This window comes from Gymnogyps californianus, chromosome Z (assembly GCF_018139145.2).
Source record: "Gymnogyps californianus isolate 813 chromosome Z, ASM1813914v2, whole genome shotgun sequence".
Taxonomy (NCBI): Eukaryota; Metazoa; Chordata; class Aves; order Accipitriformes; family Cathartidae; genus Gymnogyps; species Gymnogyps californianus.
In genome coordinates this window covers 59,013,879-59,027,103 of record NC_059500.1, presented here as the reverse complement: position 1 = coordinate 59,027,103, position 13,225 = coordinate 59,013,879, and the positions used below count along the sequence as shown (strand labels likewise).

General features: G+C 41.9%; 1 protein-coding gene across 2 annotated transcripts in view; it reads left to right on the top strand.

Annotated features, from left to right (window-relative positions):
- Positions 1–8,770, top strand: part of LHFPL2 (LHFPL tetraspan subfamily member 2) — a 60,402-nt gene extending 51,632 nt beyond the window's left edge. For both annotated transcript variants that reach the window (XM_050913584.1, XM_050913586.1), the window contains exon 3: positions 8,391–8,770. In XM_050913584.1, coding sequence (XP_050769541.1) covers positions 8,391–8,647 — 257 coding nt within the window. In that variant the 3' untranslated portion in view covers positions 8,648–8,770. The remainder of the gene's footprint in view (positions 1–8,390) is intronic.
- The last annotated feature ends 4,455 nt before the right edge of the window (positions 8,771–13,225 follow it).

Sequence of the window (13,225 nt, the reverse complement as noted above, 5' to 3'; positions counted from 1 at the left end):
CCCTTTTACCTCTTTGCTTGAGCTGAGGCAGGTTGTTGCTTTGGGCTCCCTTATAGAGCTGTGGTTGGGAGGTGATGGTTTTCATACCCTTTCTGCTGATTCAGCATAAGCAATTGATGGTGTGGAGGGGATGGCACTCCCTGGTCGAACCGGAGTGGAAGAGGTTATGGAGAGTGGTGTGAAATGTACTGGGACTTCTCCTCTGCTTCTTTCATGGATGGAATAATTGACATGGTCTGATATTTCCTTCCCTGACTGAGGAACCTCCCAAATTTACCATCCACAACTGAGTTTCTCATTTAGCAGCTTCAAGCCTTTTATTGGGCCGTCCTCGATGAAAAACACTCAATGCTTCATTGGCTTCTAAGGTAAAATGTGAGAGGTGACCAGCCCTTGCGGCTGTGCCTGAGCAGTGGCCTTATGAGTGGAGAGGTCTTCAGTTCCTCTGCATTGCTGAAAACTTGTAAACATTTGGCTTTTCCCCTATAAGGTGCTTTATCTTGACTGAATTGCAGGGTTTAGCATCCGCCACACAGGAGCCCCTGTAGTGTGGTGACAGGACTCCACATGGCTGACGACCAGCAAAGAGGCAGGGGTGTCATTTCAAGGCTTGGGACTGATCTTACTTTGAGCCTCGACATTTCCTTCCCTCCCAACTAATGGGGACTCTCACCACATATGTAAAAATTATTAAAAGCTAATGGCGAATTTGCCCTCCCCTCTCCTAAAAACAGGAGTCTGCAGGCTCATGCTTTGTTACAGAGAAGTCCAAGCAGTTAGATCACACCAATATAAAAAACCCAAACCCCAAATCTCCCATATGATGTCATTCTGCCACAGCAACCCACATCAAGCTGATAAACTGACTTATTTTGGCTTTTTCTGTGGGTAACAAAATATACTTAGTAGTTTAGTCTCCCACCAGTAGCCCCCTGCACTGTGTTCCTGTCCCTGTTTCCACACCCCAACATCAGTAAAGCCATCAGAAGTTTACATACGTTTGCATATGTTTGGTTATGAATGAGCATCTTTGATTTGCTTAATAAATGCAAAAAGACGCATGAGCAAATGGTATAGTTAATTTACTGTTGAAAAGAGTAGGGATCTTATCCTCTTCCTCAGCTTGGGGAAGGCAGTGGTTAGGGAACTGGTTTTTCTTCCAGTAACTGCTTACCCTTGTGTGACCCTGAGACAATTTTAAAGGGGAAAAAAGTATCTGTGCAGGTTTTGAGCCATCACCTGGTTATAGTTTTAAACAATTCATTCTCCTGCCTCAGCTTAGGGTATCCCAGGTACACTGAAATCTGTATATGGCTGCAGTCCTTGGCAGTGACTGCAGGTATGGAGGTATGGACCTTGCATCGGTGCATTGCCCACCGGCAGCCCTCCCCACCCTCAACAGCCATGCTTCCAACTTATCCCAAATCCCCTCTGCTTCTGCGAACCTGCATTGAGTGTGGTGTCCAGGTAGGCTTTTTTAAGCATTGATCTTCTTAATGTTATGAATTTTTCTTTTGTTTGTTGTGCAGCGTTTCCAAGTGGGCCAGAGGCCATCTCCAAGGCACTAGAACTTGCAGAGTCTTTCCTTCCTTTTTGGGCAAAGACGTTCTTGCCTCTAGTCAGCTGCTTGCATTCAGTGGGTCTGGCAGTAATCCGGGGGGGGAGAGCAGCTGCAGAGGCAGGTCTGGGGCCCTGTGCTGCAGATACTGTAATCGGCGCTCCCTTCAGCGTCTCAGCACTAGCCTCACCATTTTCCTATAGCCAGTGTGGAGTGCTGAGACCACCACATCAGCTGGCCTGAGCCTGCCTCGTTAGCTCTCGTCTGATTAAAATGGGATTACTGAATCCTTTCACAGGGCTGAAGGTGTCTGTTATACAGCTGCTGAGCAGGAGGCCGTCGCTTCGGTTGTGTTTCAGTGGATGAAGCAGTCAAAAGCACGCAAATGGCGACCTGGTAGTATTCCTGCTGGGTAGGGGTTTGTCAGGGAAAGTTTGCGTATATGAAAGCCTCGCCTCCTTGGGTTAAGCTAGCGTAGTACATTTGTACAAATATTTTACACATGAAATTGTTCAGGTATTCAGGTAGCATATTGACACATTTAGAAATATGAGCAATAAAGGCAGAGTTATTTTCCCAGGCTGGTGCAATGCCCTTGGGCTGAGCGTTCATCTCCTGTGGTTGCGCAGAAGATGAGAACGATCAGGATCACTGCCACTGAGGAAGCAACCCGCTTGCACTGCCTGCATGGTGTTGTGCAAGGCTAATCCCTCCCCGCCTTTACCCTTTTTCTCTTCCTCTCTTAAAATGTTGTTGCTCAGTTGTGCTGCTCCCTGGGAGCCTGTTGCAGTGCCACCTCATTGATCACAGCTGCTTCATTTCCTGTTTCTTCAGCAGCATTTAAAAGCTTTTTTGCTATTTTGCTAGGAAATAAGAAGATAGCTTCAGGCTTTGCAATGGAAATTGGCTTTGTTAGTCTATGCTGTTGTTTAATATGGCACAACAGCAGCTGCACAGGAGACTGTCAAAACTAAATAGCATGCCTTCACTTCGCTAAACAAGCATCAGCCTGACCCCTGTCTCGAGGGTTGCTTCCAAGGATGGAATGAAAAAGCTTTTACTCAGATCTGACCCCAGCACATAATGTAACATACAAATGACCATAACGATAGACTGGTCTGTTGGTTTTCCACAATGTTAGCCTGGCAGCGCTCCTGCAGTGTATAAAAACCAGGAGGAGCAATTGCTTGCTGCAGTTCAAGGTGCTTAAAAGGGGAAAAGATCTTGGTGCACAAATACAAAAAGACTTCTCCTATAGAAAAAGCATTACTGAACTGTCTTCAGAAATGCGCAGCGGTGCAGTCTGCTATATTTATATTGTGATATTTCACAATGTGCTGCAATGTTTTGCTTTGGTGTTGTAGGAGAAAGGAGTTGCTTTTACATCATTTGAATATGGAAGGGCTGATGTTTAATAGGTTGTCTATGTTGTAATCAGGAAATATATTTTAGTCTAATAATCTCAATAAAATCTAAGTCTCGTCTAAATTCTGTATTTTTTAAGGCTTCTTTTTGAAAGCAGGTAATTAGGGACTGATAATAAAATGTTATGTGGGCAAATTGCCTTCAGTGAAAGACAGGAAAATGTTCTCTGCTGACAGACTTATACCAAAGAGTTTTAGATGAGGTCTCTGGATAAAAAAGTCTTTTAAATAGTTTTCTGTTGTCATTCCTAGGCATCTGGCAGCATTGTGTAGCATTCTTTCAGACTTCTGTTTTAAGGAATCCTAAGAGGAAAGGTAACTGAGAGCTGGCAAACAACTAACAAAAAGGAAAATGTAATATGTGAAAAATTATTATACTGATCTAAAGAAGTGGGATAGAGCTAATTAAGTAGGAACAAGAGTATGTGTACAGCAGAAGCTGCACTCCCAGCAGTGCAGCTGTGCTCAGAGGGGGTTAAATCTAGAACAGAGCAAGCCTGAGCTCTGTGAGCCTGTAGAGGAGCACAGTGGAGAACAACTTGTAATGTTTTCAAAATGAATTTGTTCCTACCAGCAGGGGGAACAAACAGCAGTAATTCCACAGGTAGATTGGCTGTGAGTTAAAACTCTCTTTTACTGTACGTCAGCATGAAGAACTGAAAGGATTCATTGCAGAAAACTTTTATTCAGACAGAGCACTCGATTTTTGTTCTCTGTTCTTTCTCTTGAAGATTGGCTTCTCTTCAGAGACACTGGGACAAGAGCAAAAACTGATGTATTAAGAAAAAGAAATCTCTATCGTTAATATTTACTGTCCTCCTGCCAGATATGTCTCAAGGCAGACTGTCGACAGGAGATAATTGTTGCTTTATCAGATTATGCTGACATAAAATTATACAACACAAAACTGAGCTTTGTACTACTATGGCTAACAAAAGCTTAAGTGCTTTAATCTTAATTTACAGCATTAAATGGCTTAGAAAGCCACACAATACAGTTTAAATACCGAAGTAATAGTTGAATGAGTCAAGTGTAAGAATAACTGAATCAAATTCAAGAAACTTGAGAATTATAATAGTTAATCAATCCAGAGAGCAACTTTTATACACAAATCTGTAGATTGTACTAGGAGCTGGTCTTGTGCTCCTGTGCACTGTGAGTATAAATGAATGCCAGGGATAAGATGCCTGGCTCCCCTTTCCAGCCTCTTGTAAGCTCCAGGCCGTGCTCTCCACCAAGATACTTTGCTCCTGGCTCCATGCAGCCCATCCAGCACCCTCCTCCACCTTCCCCCTGGGGACTCTTCAGAAAACAAAAGCACGTGCCCCCATGCTGCTTTGTGCTGTCCACAAGCAACTGAAAACCCATTTCTCTTCCTTCGACGTTTTTCTTAAGACAGTCTTGTTGCAGAGGCTGTAAAAGAAAAACTTGGTAACCAGCAGGCTATGGATTTGATGAAGCTATTGCTGTACGCTGTTCAGGGTTATCTCACTTGTGCCTTGCGCTCCATCTCTCTGTGGCTTGTCTGAAAAGCAGATTGTCAGCTATTGGAGGCAGAAACTGTGAGCAGAGCTGCCAGGCTCTGTGGTAATGCAAATAAGTAACCAAAATGAGAGAGCTGCAGGCAGGAGAGCCCCAGGGACTGACCAGCAGCTACAGAAAGGTGGGGATATAGGCAGTTCAGCTTAAACTTCTGTCAAAGAAGCACAGAGATGCAAGGGATCTGGCCCTGCGGACACTGGTACAAGAAATCAGTGCTGAGAATTTACCATGTTTTTTCCCCTTGTGGATCGTCTCGCCACAGACTGGCCTGTAAGTGGTTTTTGCTCAACTGCAGCTTCTTGCACGTGTGTTAGATGTAGATCAAGGCTACGCTGTTAGCTGTAGAAACAGGCCTCTGGCTTTTTCATGTTGCCTAAAATGGTTGTGCAGTGCTCCTTAGGTCAAAAGGTGGAAGAGCACAGAGACTGCCGAGCTATTCGTATTGCATTTAACTGTTTCACCTGTTTAAAAGCAGACCATGACTTTCCAAGCAGCATCACAACCTCTCCTGCCCTTGCTACCCCTGCTATATCTTACCTTGTTCTTCCCACATGGGCATTTTTCCTTCCCTTCCCTCTGCATCCATGTTCCCAGGAGCAGAGAAATGGTTCTTTTTCAGGGGCCTCTGGAAGCTGCTGCTCTGGTTACAGGTAGTTGGACAGTTGAGTGCTTTGGATTGCTGGCTTCTGCTTTAGTCCATGGTCTGCTCTGTTGGTGGGTGGTAAAGCATCTTCTGTCTATTTTGTTTAAGCTGCAGGAGTCATTGAGATGAGCTCTGTAGCCTGTGACCGTGTCTTTTGTAGTTTCTGGGAAGCAGGAGGCAAAGCTCCTCTTGATCTTTTTACTTGAGCGCCCCTTTTTGGGCAGGTAGGGAGAGTCAGGAAGGGATCTCTGCACTCTGCGCGGCTCAGCCATTGCTCCAGGTATTGGAGCTTTGAGCTGAATAGGTGATGAGGAGTCTGCGCCTCTCCCCTTGCTGTTAGTCAGCATGAAATCCAAGGAGTGCCGTTTCTGTTGTGGGTATGTTGAATTGGCTTAATTGAATCATCCTTATTCATTTTTCCTAGCAAGTAGGAACCAGGTATTAATGAAATGAGAAATGATGATAAATATTAGTGATAGTGAGAAGAGGTGCATGTCCTGAGCAGCTTTCTGTCTGCACTGAAACGGAGTAGTAGAAGGTAGGTTCGGTAGTGAAAACATTACTTTTTTTTTCTTTTATTATGCTAGGCCAGTATAGGATTCACAAAGTTAGCTATCTGAAGGAAAAATCAGGTGAGACTCTGACCATATTCAAGTCCATAGTTCAGACTTTTCTCCAAATTTTGTTTTCATCTGTGAGAAGACAGCTGTAGCTTATAAAATTGTGGGCTGTACTCAGTATTTCTGCAGGAATTTTCTGTACTCTTAAAAAAAAGAAGTTTTAATTCGGTAAAGTCCTGATGACTACACTTGACAGCAGTGCTGCAGCCTTCTGGGGGGCTGAGTTTTGAGTAAAGGCTTTTCAGCTTGGGACATACATACCATGAACCAGTAGCTTTCAGTTGTTGTTCAGTGATCTAGTTTTGGTAAAAAGAGATGGATGTAGCTTCTTAGTCTTGCTTGTGATTCAGCCATAAGCCAGGTTTGCTGTTAAACACAGGCTCTCTAAGTTTGTGAGTGATGGAGTGGTAAACTTTAAAAACTTCCTTGCTAGCAGCAGCCACATTGGTATTTCAGATCCGGCTTCTTAATTCAGTGATGGTGATTTTTAACTACCAAAGGGCTTCTTCATTAGAGAAAATGGCAACTGGCCCATACCAATGTACAGTCAGAAAAATACATAGTGTGGTCATGCCGGTTACACAGAACAGGAAACTAGTGATGAATAGAGGAGAAGGAACTGCTGGTGTTTAGTCTGAAACCACTGCAGGGCTCAGCAGGATGAAAGCACAGCTTATCCAGGTCTGTCCAAGATAAAGCAATACTTTATACTTAATGTAGTTTGGCCAATCAGCCAGGAAACACTGCATAAAATTTGTCATTGGTTCTTAAATGTAAGCAGTGATGAAATCCCTTCATAGAGAACGGATATCACTCACTAATGGATTTTGCCGCCCCAAAGAATAATGACATTTAGTTCATTCATGCCCATGGTGTTGTGTCATTGTTAGAAAAACGCTGGAGGAAGGACTTTCTTTTGTGAAATGTCTGGCATTCATAGGCGTTAATTTTAGGCAGTTGGATGATGGATTTTGCATTTTGTGTATATTAACTGCTTACTAGCTAGGACCCAGCTTTTCTTTCTCAGTGAGGAAGTTTTCTTGCATCTGGCTGAATTTTTTTAAACAAACAATTAAGGAAACCTAACGTACTGCAGAATAGCCTAGTCTAACTGAATTGAAGAAGATGTGAACAAGTCTTTACAGCTGTTCTTGGTAATCTCTTAGTATAGGGAAGAAAAGAGGACTATTTTCTATTTTATTACTTGGTAGAAATTTTGGGATTAGATGAAATCTAATGGATGAACTAGCACCATACATAAAAAGCACAACTTTCAGCCCACTTCTAGAAGGTGACAGCACCTTTACCAGCTATTTTCGTCAAGGTGCCAGGTTGAATAAAGGGCTTTACAGTGCAGGATGAATGAATTGTTAATATTTATGGGATCTGGAAGGCTGTATTCATTTTATGGATAAACTGGTTGTGTTGAAGCAAAAACTATTTTTCATAATTCTTCCTGTTCTTCTGAGTAAAATTTTAAAGAAGACAGAAAGCAAATTTTGATACCTATGAGCTGTCCTGATATTTAGCTCCTTCCTACATACCTTGTAGGAGGGAGATCTGTTTTTAACTCACTGTGATTTTTTTTTTTAGCAGGGCCCGTAAGCGAGCACTGTAGCCACTAGCATATTAGGCATTTTGATTAAATCTTTCATCTTTGTGCAAAGACACATCATGTGTGCAGGGACTCTAATGTGACTTTTAATTTCCTTAATGAAGCCCTTCACTGCTTAGATAAAGACTGGTCCTCACAGGAGAGAAAACTATGAATACAAGAGACGATCAGATGGGCAAAACATCTAGCCTGAGCTTTTTACTTCCAGCCTGAGGCACAGCAGGCTGTTCGGGCAGTTCAGCAGGGTGGGGAGTTGAGGCTTTTGCTCCTGCATCACTAGAAATGTGCTTTCCTTCTGCAGCAGTCGATCGCCTGTTTAGAGGATCCCAGTGTTACCTATGCATTCGCCGTGGGTATTTAGATCCGTTTGTTTGGGGCTGACTCCAGAATCCCTTCATTATGAAAGCAGCTGACTGAACTTGCAGTATTTTCTGCAATGTTCTAATGTGGCCAAATAAGCAGATGCAGTGTGAGTTTTGGGTTTTTTTTTTCCAGGCAAGAAAATCATTGTAGGAAAAATCCAGAGGAAAAAAGGCAAAAATGTTTGTGATGAATGACTAAATAAAGCTGAATGATGGCTAGCTAAACACAAACTCAAAGTGGATGCAAACATTCCTAAGTATTTGAAAAGTCCAAGTAGAAACAGTAGGTAGAGATGCTTGAATGTTTTGCAAGCTCTGTAGACCTAGCAATGATGTGTGAAAACAAAGGATGTAGAAGGAATACAGAGATTAAAATGAGGAACTAGGCCATTATCATATGAAATAAGCCTTTCACAAGAAAAACCATGGAACAGCTCCAAGTGGACACTTGCATGGTATATACTAGGGAAGAACCAGTAAAGGAAGGTTGGATGGATGAGGAAGAGTTGTCTTCTGCTAATCCTGGTACTTAGGAGTGCGTAGTGACCATGATAACCATTACTACATGTGTTGTGGTTGGTGTTAAACTGATTGTTTGTTAAACTTCTTTCTGTTTTTATTTCTAGGCCTCTTCCTTATCTTAGGCTTGATACTTTACCCTGCAGGTTGGGGATGCCAGAAAGCAATAAGCTATTGTGGACCTTACGCTTCTGCTTACAAACTAGGAGACTGCTCCTTGGGCTGGGCTTTCTACACAGCTATTGGTGGCACTATTCTGACGTTCATCTGTGCAGTCTTCTCGGCGCAAGCTGAAATAGCCACATCCAGTGACAAAGTGCAAGAAGAAATAGAAGAAGGAAAAAACCTTATCTGCCTCCTTTAACTCCAGTGGGGAAGAATACCAGCGCCTGGACAAGCAGATCCGCTTACCTGTTTCTACCATTTGTGTGATTGAGCCCCATGCATTCCAGCCCTGAACTACTGAAATGGTCTTTCTTCCTTGCTGGGCAATGAGGATCAGAGAAGGGATCCTAAGAAAGCAGAATGTAAATACCTGGGGATTTTTTTAGTTTCATTCTATGATCAGGACACAGTGGAATATATTAATCTGACTGGGGAGGTGAGGAATCGTGTATATAGCAGGAATGTTGTTATAACTGACAAATTCTGATTGATCGGATTGCCTTACCCACCTTGGTCACTTTGAAGAATTTGGATTTAAAATAATAAAAGCCAGCACATTTTTTTTTTTTTCCTTATACAAAAGAGAAGCCTATTTTAATTAGGCTTTGTTTCCAAGGGCTCCCCTCACCTGTGAATATCTCACCACCACCTGGTTTGGTACCATACTTTTCATTGAGGTGCTTTTTGATACTGAACTTCCTTAAAGTACAGTGCCTTCTCAGATAGTAAGTATATGTTGGAGAGAGCAAAGCTGACGTGATGCAGTTTACACCAATCTTTAAGCATTTAAAAAGTTGAGTCCCTGTCAGGTTTCTTTGTCTTGAAACTTACAGTGCACTTGTTACTTAGCAGGTAAATGATTTTGTTTCCATTGACTAGAGAGAGAGAAGCTGTTGTTACACTGGCTTTCACGTGATTCTGATAAAATTGTTTGAAATAACCATTGTTAAAATATTTCTACAGCCTTTATTAAAACTCCTGAAATCCCAAGTAGATGACAACTCCCCACAGCACAGCTGGGCGTTATCTTGTGAATGCCAACAGCCTGGCCTGGGCTGTAGCCTCTCCTACAAATGCAGATCACATGTGTGACTTCAACAGTATTATTCTTTCTCTTGCCAGTGAAGCCTCATTCCTGGTCTACAGATCAGTCTGTCTTATGACCCAGAGCCACATGAGTCCTTAAGAAATTTACGTTTTTCAGGAAGTCTTGCCAAATTCTACATGGCTGGGAAGATCTTTTCCCATTTTTTTTAAACCGCATGTAGTATGGACCCTTTTCCAGCTAAATCAGCAGAAATAAAACAGACCTTGCCACAAATGACATTCCTTTCTCAAAGGCAGTTGGTTGTATCACTTGTGGTGTTGCATCACTTACTAGAACTACTTCTGAAAACAAATATAAAAGGTATTTTAAAAAACAAAGGAATAATGCAACTGTGCTATAGGAGCATTGGGGATAATTCAGCTGAGAAGTAGTTCTAATGAAATACTAAGTGAATTTTAGACTCCTCTTCTTACTTCTTGATAGTTTAACATCATCCAGTGACAGTGTTGCTCTCCATCACTTCACTGTATCATATGGAACAGAGATTCTTGTTTATGCCTGGTCAGTCCCTTAAAGCGTGCCATTAGTTATTTATAGGTATTAAAAAATTGTTGTTACTGTACTGGTAGATAGCTAATTTCAATACACTGCTCAAGTAATTTGCAATACAACAGCTGTTCAGCAGTCATGACTGCAAGCCCGGGGCCAGCCTCAAGCACAGGTGAACACTAGCAGTCGTGGTGTGTTGGGGCACCCCTCCAGTGCCTGCCGTGCAGCACGGACACCGCCTCGGCCCAGCCGATCCACGGAGCAAACCAGGCCCAGCTCCCAGCCTGCACGTGTCCGTGCCCAGTGCACCTTCAGGCCATGTGCTGGACGGATACAGATGTAATCCCTGAGCCACTGTGCAAGAAACAAGGTCAACTTCTGCCGATATTAAAAAGGGATCGTTTTAATCTAGCCTCTTCCTGTGTTCACCTGCTCCTGCAACCCATGTCCACCGTATTCTAGTTTAAAACGGGTAATTTACTTTTCTTTTAAATACTTAATTTAAAAAACCAGAAGTTACGGTCTGGAACCACTTCTGCCAACTGCCTGCACAAAGCACGATTTTTAACAAATCAAAATCACTAGCACGAAGTGGCGTCTGAGGACAAAAATCACAGCCAGCACGTCCTGTCCGCACCTGTGTTTTTCTCCTCGTTTTTTCCCCGTACACACAAACATGCCGTCTGAAGGGCACGCACTTGGCTTGTACCTCAGGTCCAGCACAGCTGCACGGCGACCCAAACCGTCCTTCCGACGTTCCTCCTGAGCCCCCTGCTGGAGCCTGCGCCGGGGCTGGGCCACCAGCTCCGCTGTGCTCTTGTGGGCTCTGCAGTTGGAAGAGGGGGGCTGGGAAGAGTAAGAGTAGCCTACGAATCAGCTAAAAATTAATGACGAAATAGATCTACAGTTTTAGCTTTTCTTAGGTGGGTAGCAATCCAATGTCCATGTCGCCGCTGCCAACAAATCTTGACACTATATTAGGGTGACAAATGCTGCTTTGGCTTGAGCACTTGATTGATTAGTCAGTAAGGTCAGGTCTTCCAAAAGGTATAGAGGGCATATACTGCTTTGGCTTAGAAGTAAACAATGACCAACCTGTATTCACATTACTAGCTGACCTCTGCTGTGATCTACAGAACGCTTAAAAAATTTTCATAGTGCAGTTTTTTAAGTACAAGGGGGGTATTTTCAGTGGCACATTTTGCTTTTGTTTGCATTTCTAACCAAGAAGAACCAGCTTTTCTGCTTGTTGCTGGTATACTATCAACTTGCTCTGCAACAACGTAATCAACTAAAAGTAAGTTGCAAGAATATCCATGTTCATCACATAGCACAGATAGAAGACAGGCTGGGAAGAAATACAGAAAAAAAAAAATCAGAATTTCTTTTCTCAGGGTTCTGTTTTTCTAGCAAGTGATAAGATGGTATATATTGCAGATTTTTTTTCTGGATGAGGTTTTCAGGTGTAGGGTGCACTCATTGAATTTGACAGCTGTTTAAAGTTGTTCCTGAAGTTCACCTCAGCAGTAGCTTTGAAAGATATTTTGCAGAAAAAAAAAAAAAAAAAAAGAGGAAGAGAAATCAGCTTAAAGCTAATTTAATTAATTTCATGAGGGGGCTGCAGAGTGTAACTGCTTCTTAATGTACATGCACTGCATAGGATCTAGAAGAATTTGCTGTGGATTCTTTAAAACCTGTGTGCCGATTAGTTCAGTTTAACTTTGTTTTTGTGGTATTGAAGAATTCTTCAAACATCTGTGGTTTGATTGACTTCATAAACTTGTATTCTGTAAAGTGCCATAGATCTTTTTCTTTTTTAAATTGTAGCATATTTAAAAAAAAAAATATATATATATACACAAACTTGTGTGAGATGTGCAATACCAGGAATGGGTTTTGTTGTGGTTTGTTTTTTTTTTCTCCTTAGTTTTTGCTTTTAAACAAGATATTTGAAAAGGGACTTCCCAGGGAAGAAGTGGCTGGAGTTTTGGTGGTGTGGACAAACTAAACCATAGAGTAATGCAATAGAATTGCTGATTTTGAAGATTAACACAACAGTAGTAACAGCAGCTTAAAGACTTAACAAAAGTCTCTTCTAGATTGATTTGAAATATTCAGATCTATATAATACAGACAATTCAAATGTGAAGCTGTGTCCATCTCTGGCAGTATACAATGTAAAAGCTGAAAAGGCTCAGCAAGGTTTAATGTGCTTTATTTATAATGTGGCACTGCAAAAAACATTGCTACTGAGCTATTTCTGGGTTGTCTATATCACCTTTGTATCTATTTTACTCAATAAAGTTCTCTGGATTCTAATTTTTTTTTTCAGCCAAATCATTTCAATTTTGCATTGTTATCCCACGTCAGAGTATCTTACATCCTATTGGTAAACGGAGAGGAGTTCAAGTCTTCCTTGAAAGCAGTGGGCGCTGGTGCCTACCTCAAGGAAAGGACAAAGCCCCACAAAAGCAGAGCATGGCAGCAACATATACACCACAGCTGCTTTGTATAGGAAGAGCAGCTGTGGCAATCCAGCTAGAGTAGATTTTGAGCCATGGTTTATTTGTGGTACTGTTTTTCTGTTCTTGAGTCACCACTATGTACATTTGTTAGCATGAATGATGTACCTAATGTGTTATTTTTAATCTAAATTTCAATTAAAATGTGAGTTTTCAAACTTTAACAGGAGTCTGACTACCTTAATTCAAACATACTGGACAAGTTGAGCCACAGCAAGGTGGCTTTAATTGTAGCTTTAATAGCACTTAAGATCCCAGCCCACTGATGATGTTAGTGTTTCAGATTTCCACCTGACTTTAACAATTATTACCACTTACTGATCAAAAAGTGTGTGATCTGAAATTGTAGCTATGCGTTATACAATACAGTTGCATTAAAGAGACTTTCTAATTGAATATATGTCTGACGTTTTTCGTTTTGCAACTAAAGCACTGCAGTTCCTTTCTCATGAAGAGGGGTAGCGAAGGTTGTAAAACAAATATTGCTTAATCCCACAGACTTTTAAAATGGTGTTTGCCACAATGTGTCTTACCTTTCACCTGTGACTTGACAAATACTAGAGGGGTTACATACTGTTCTCTAAGCAAATTTATGGCAGAACTAGGAGTAAGGCTTTCAGTAGTTTAAAGAAAAGTCAGGATGTCACTTTTGTCTCAT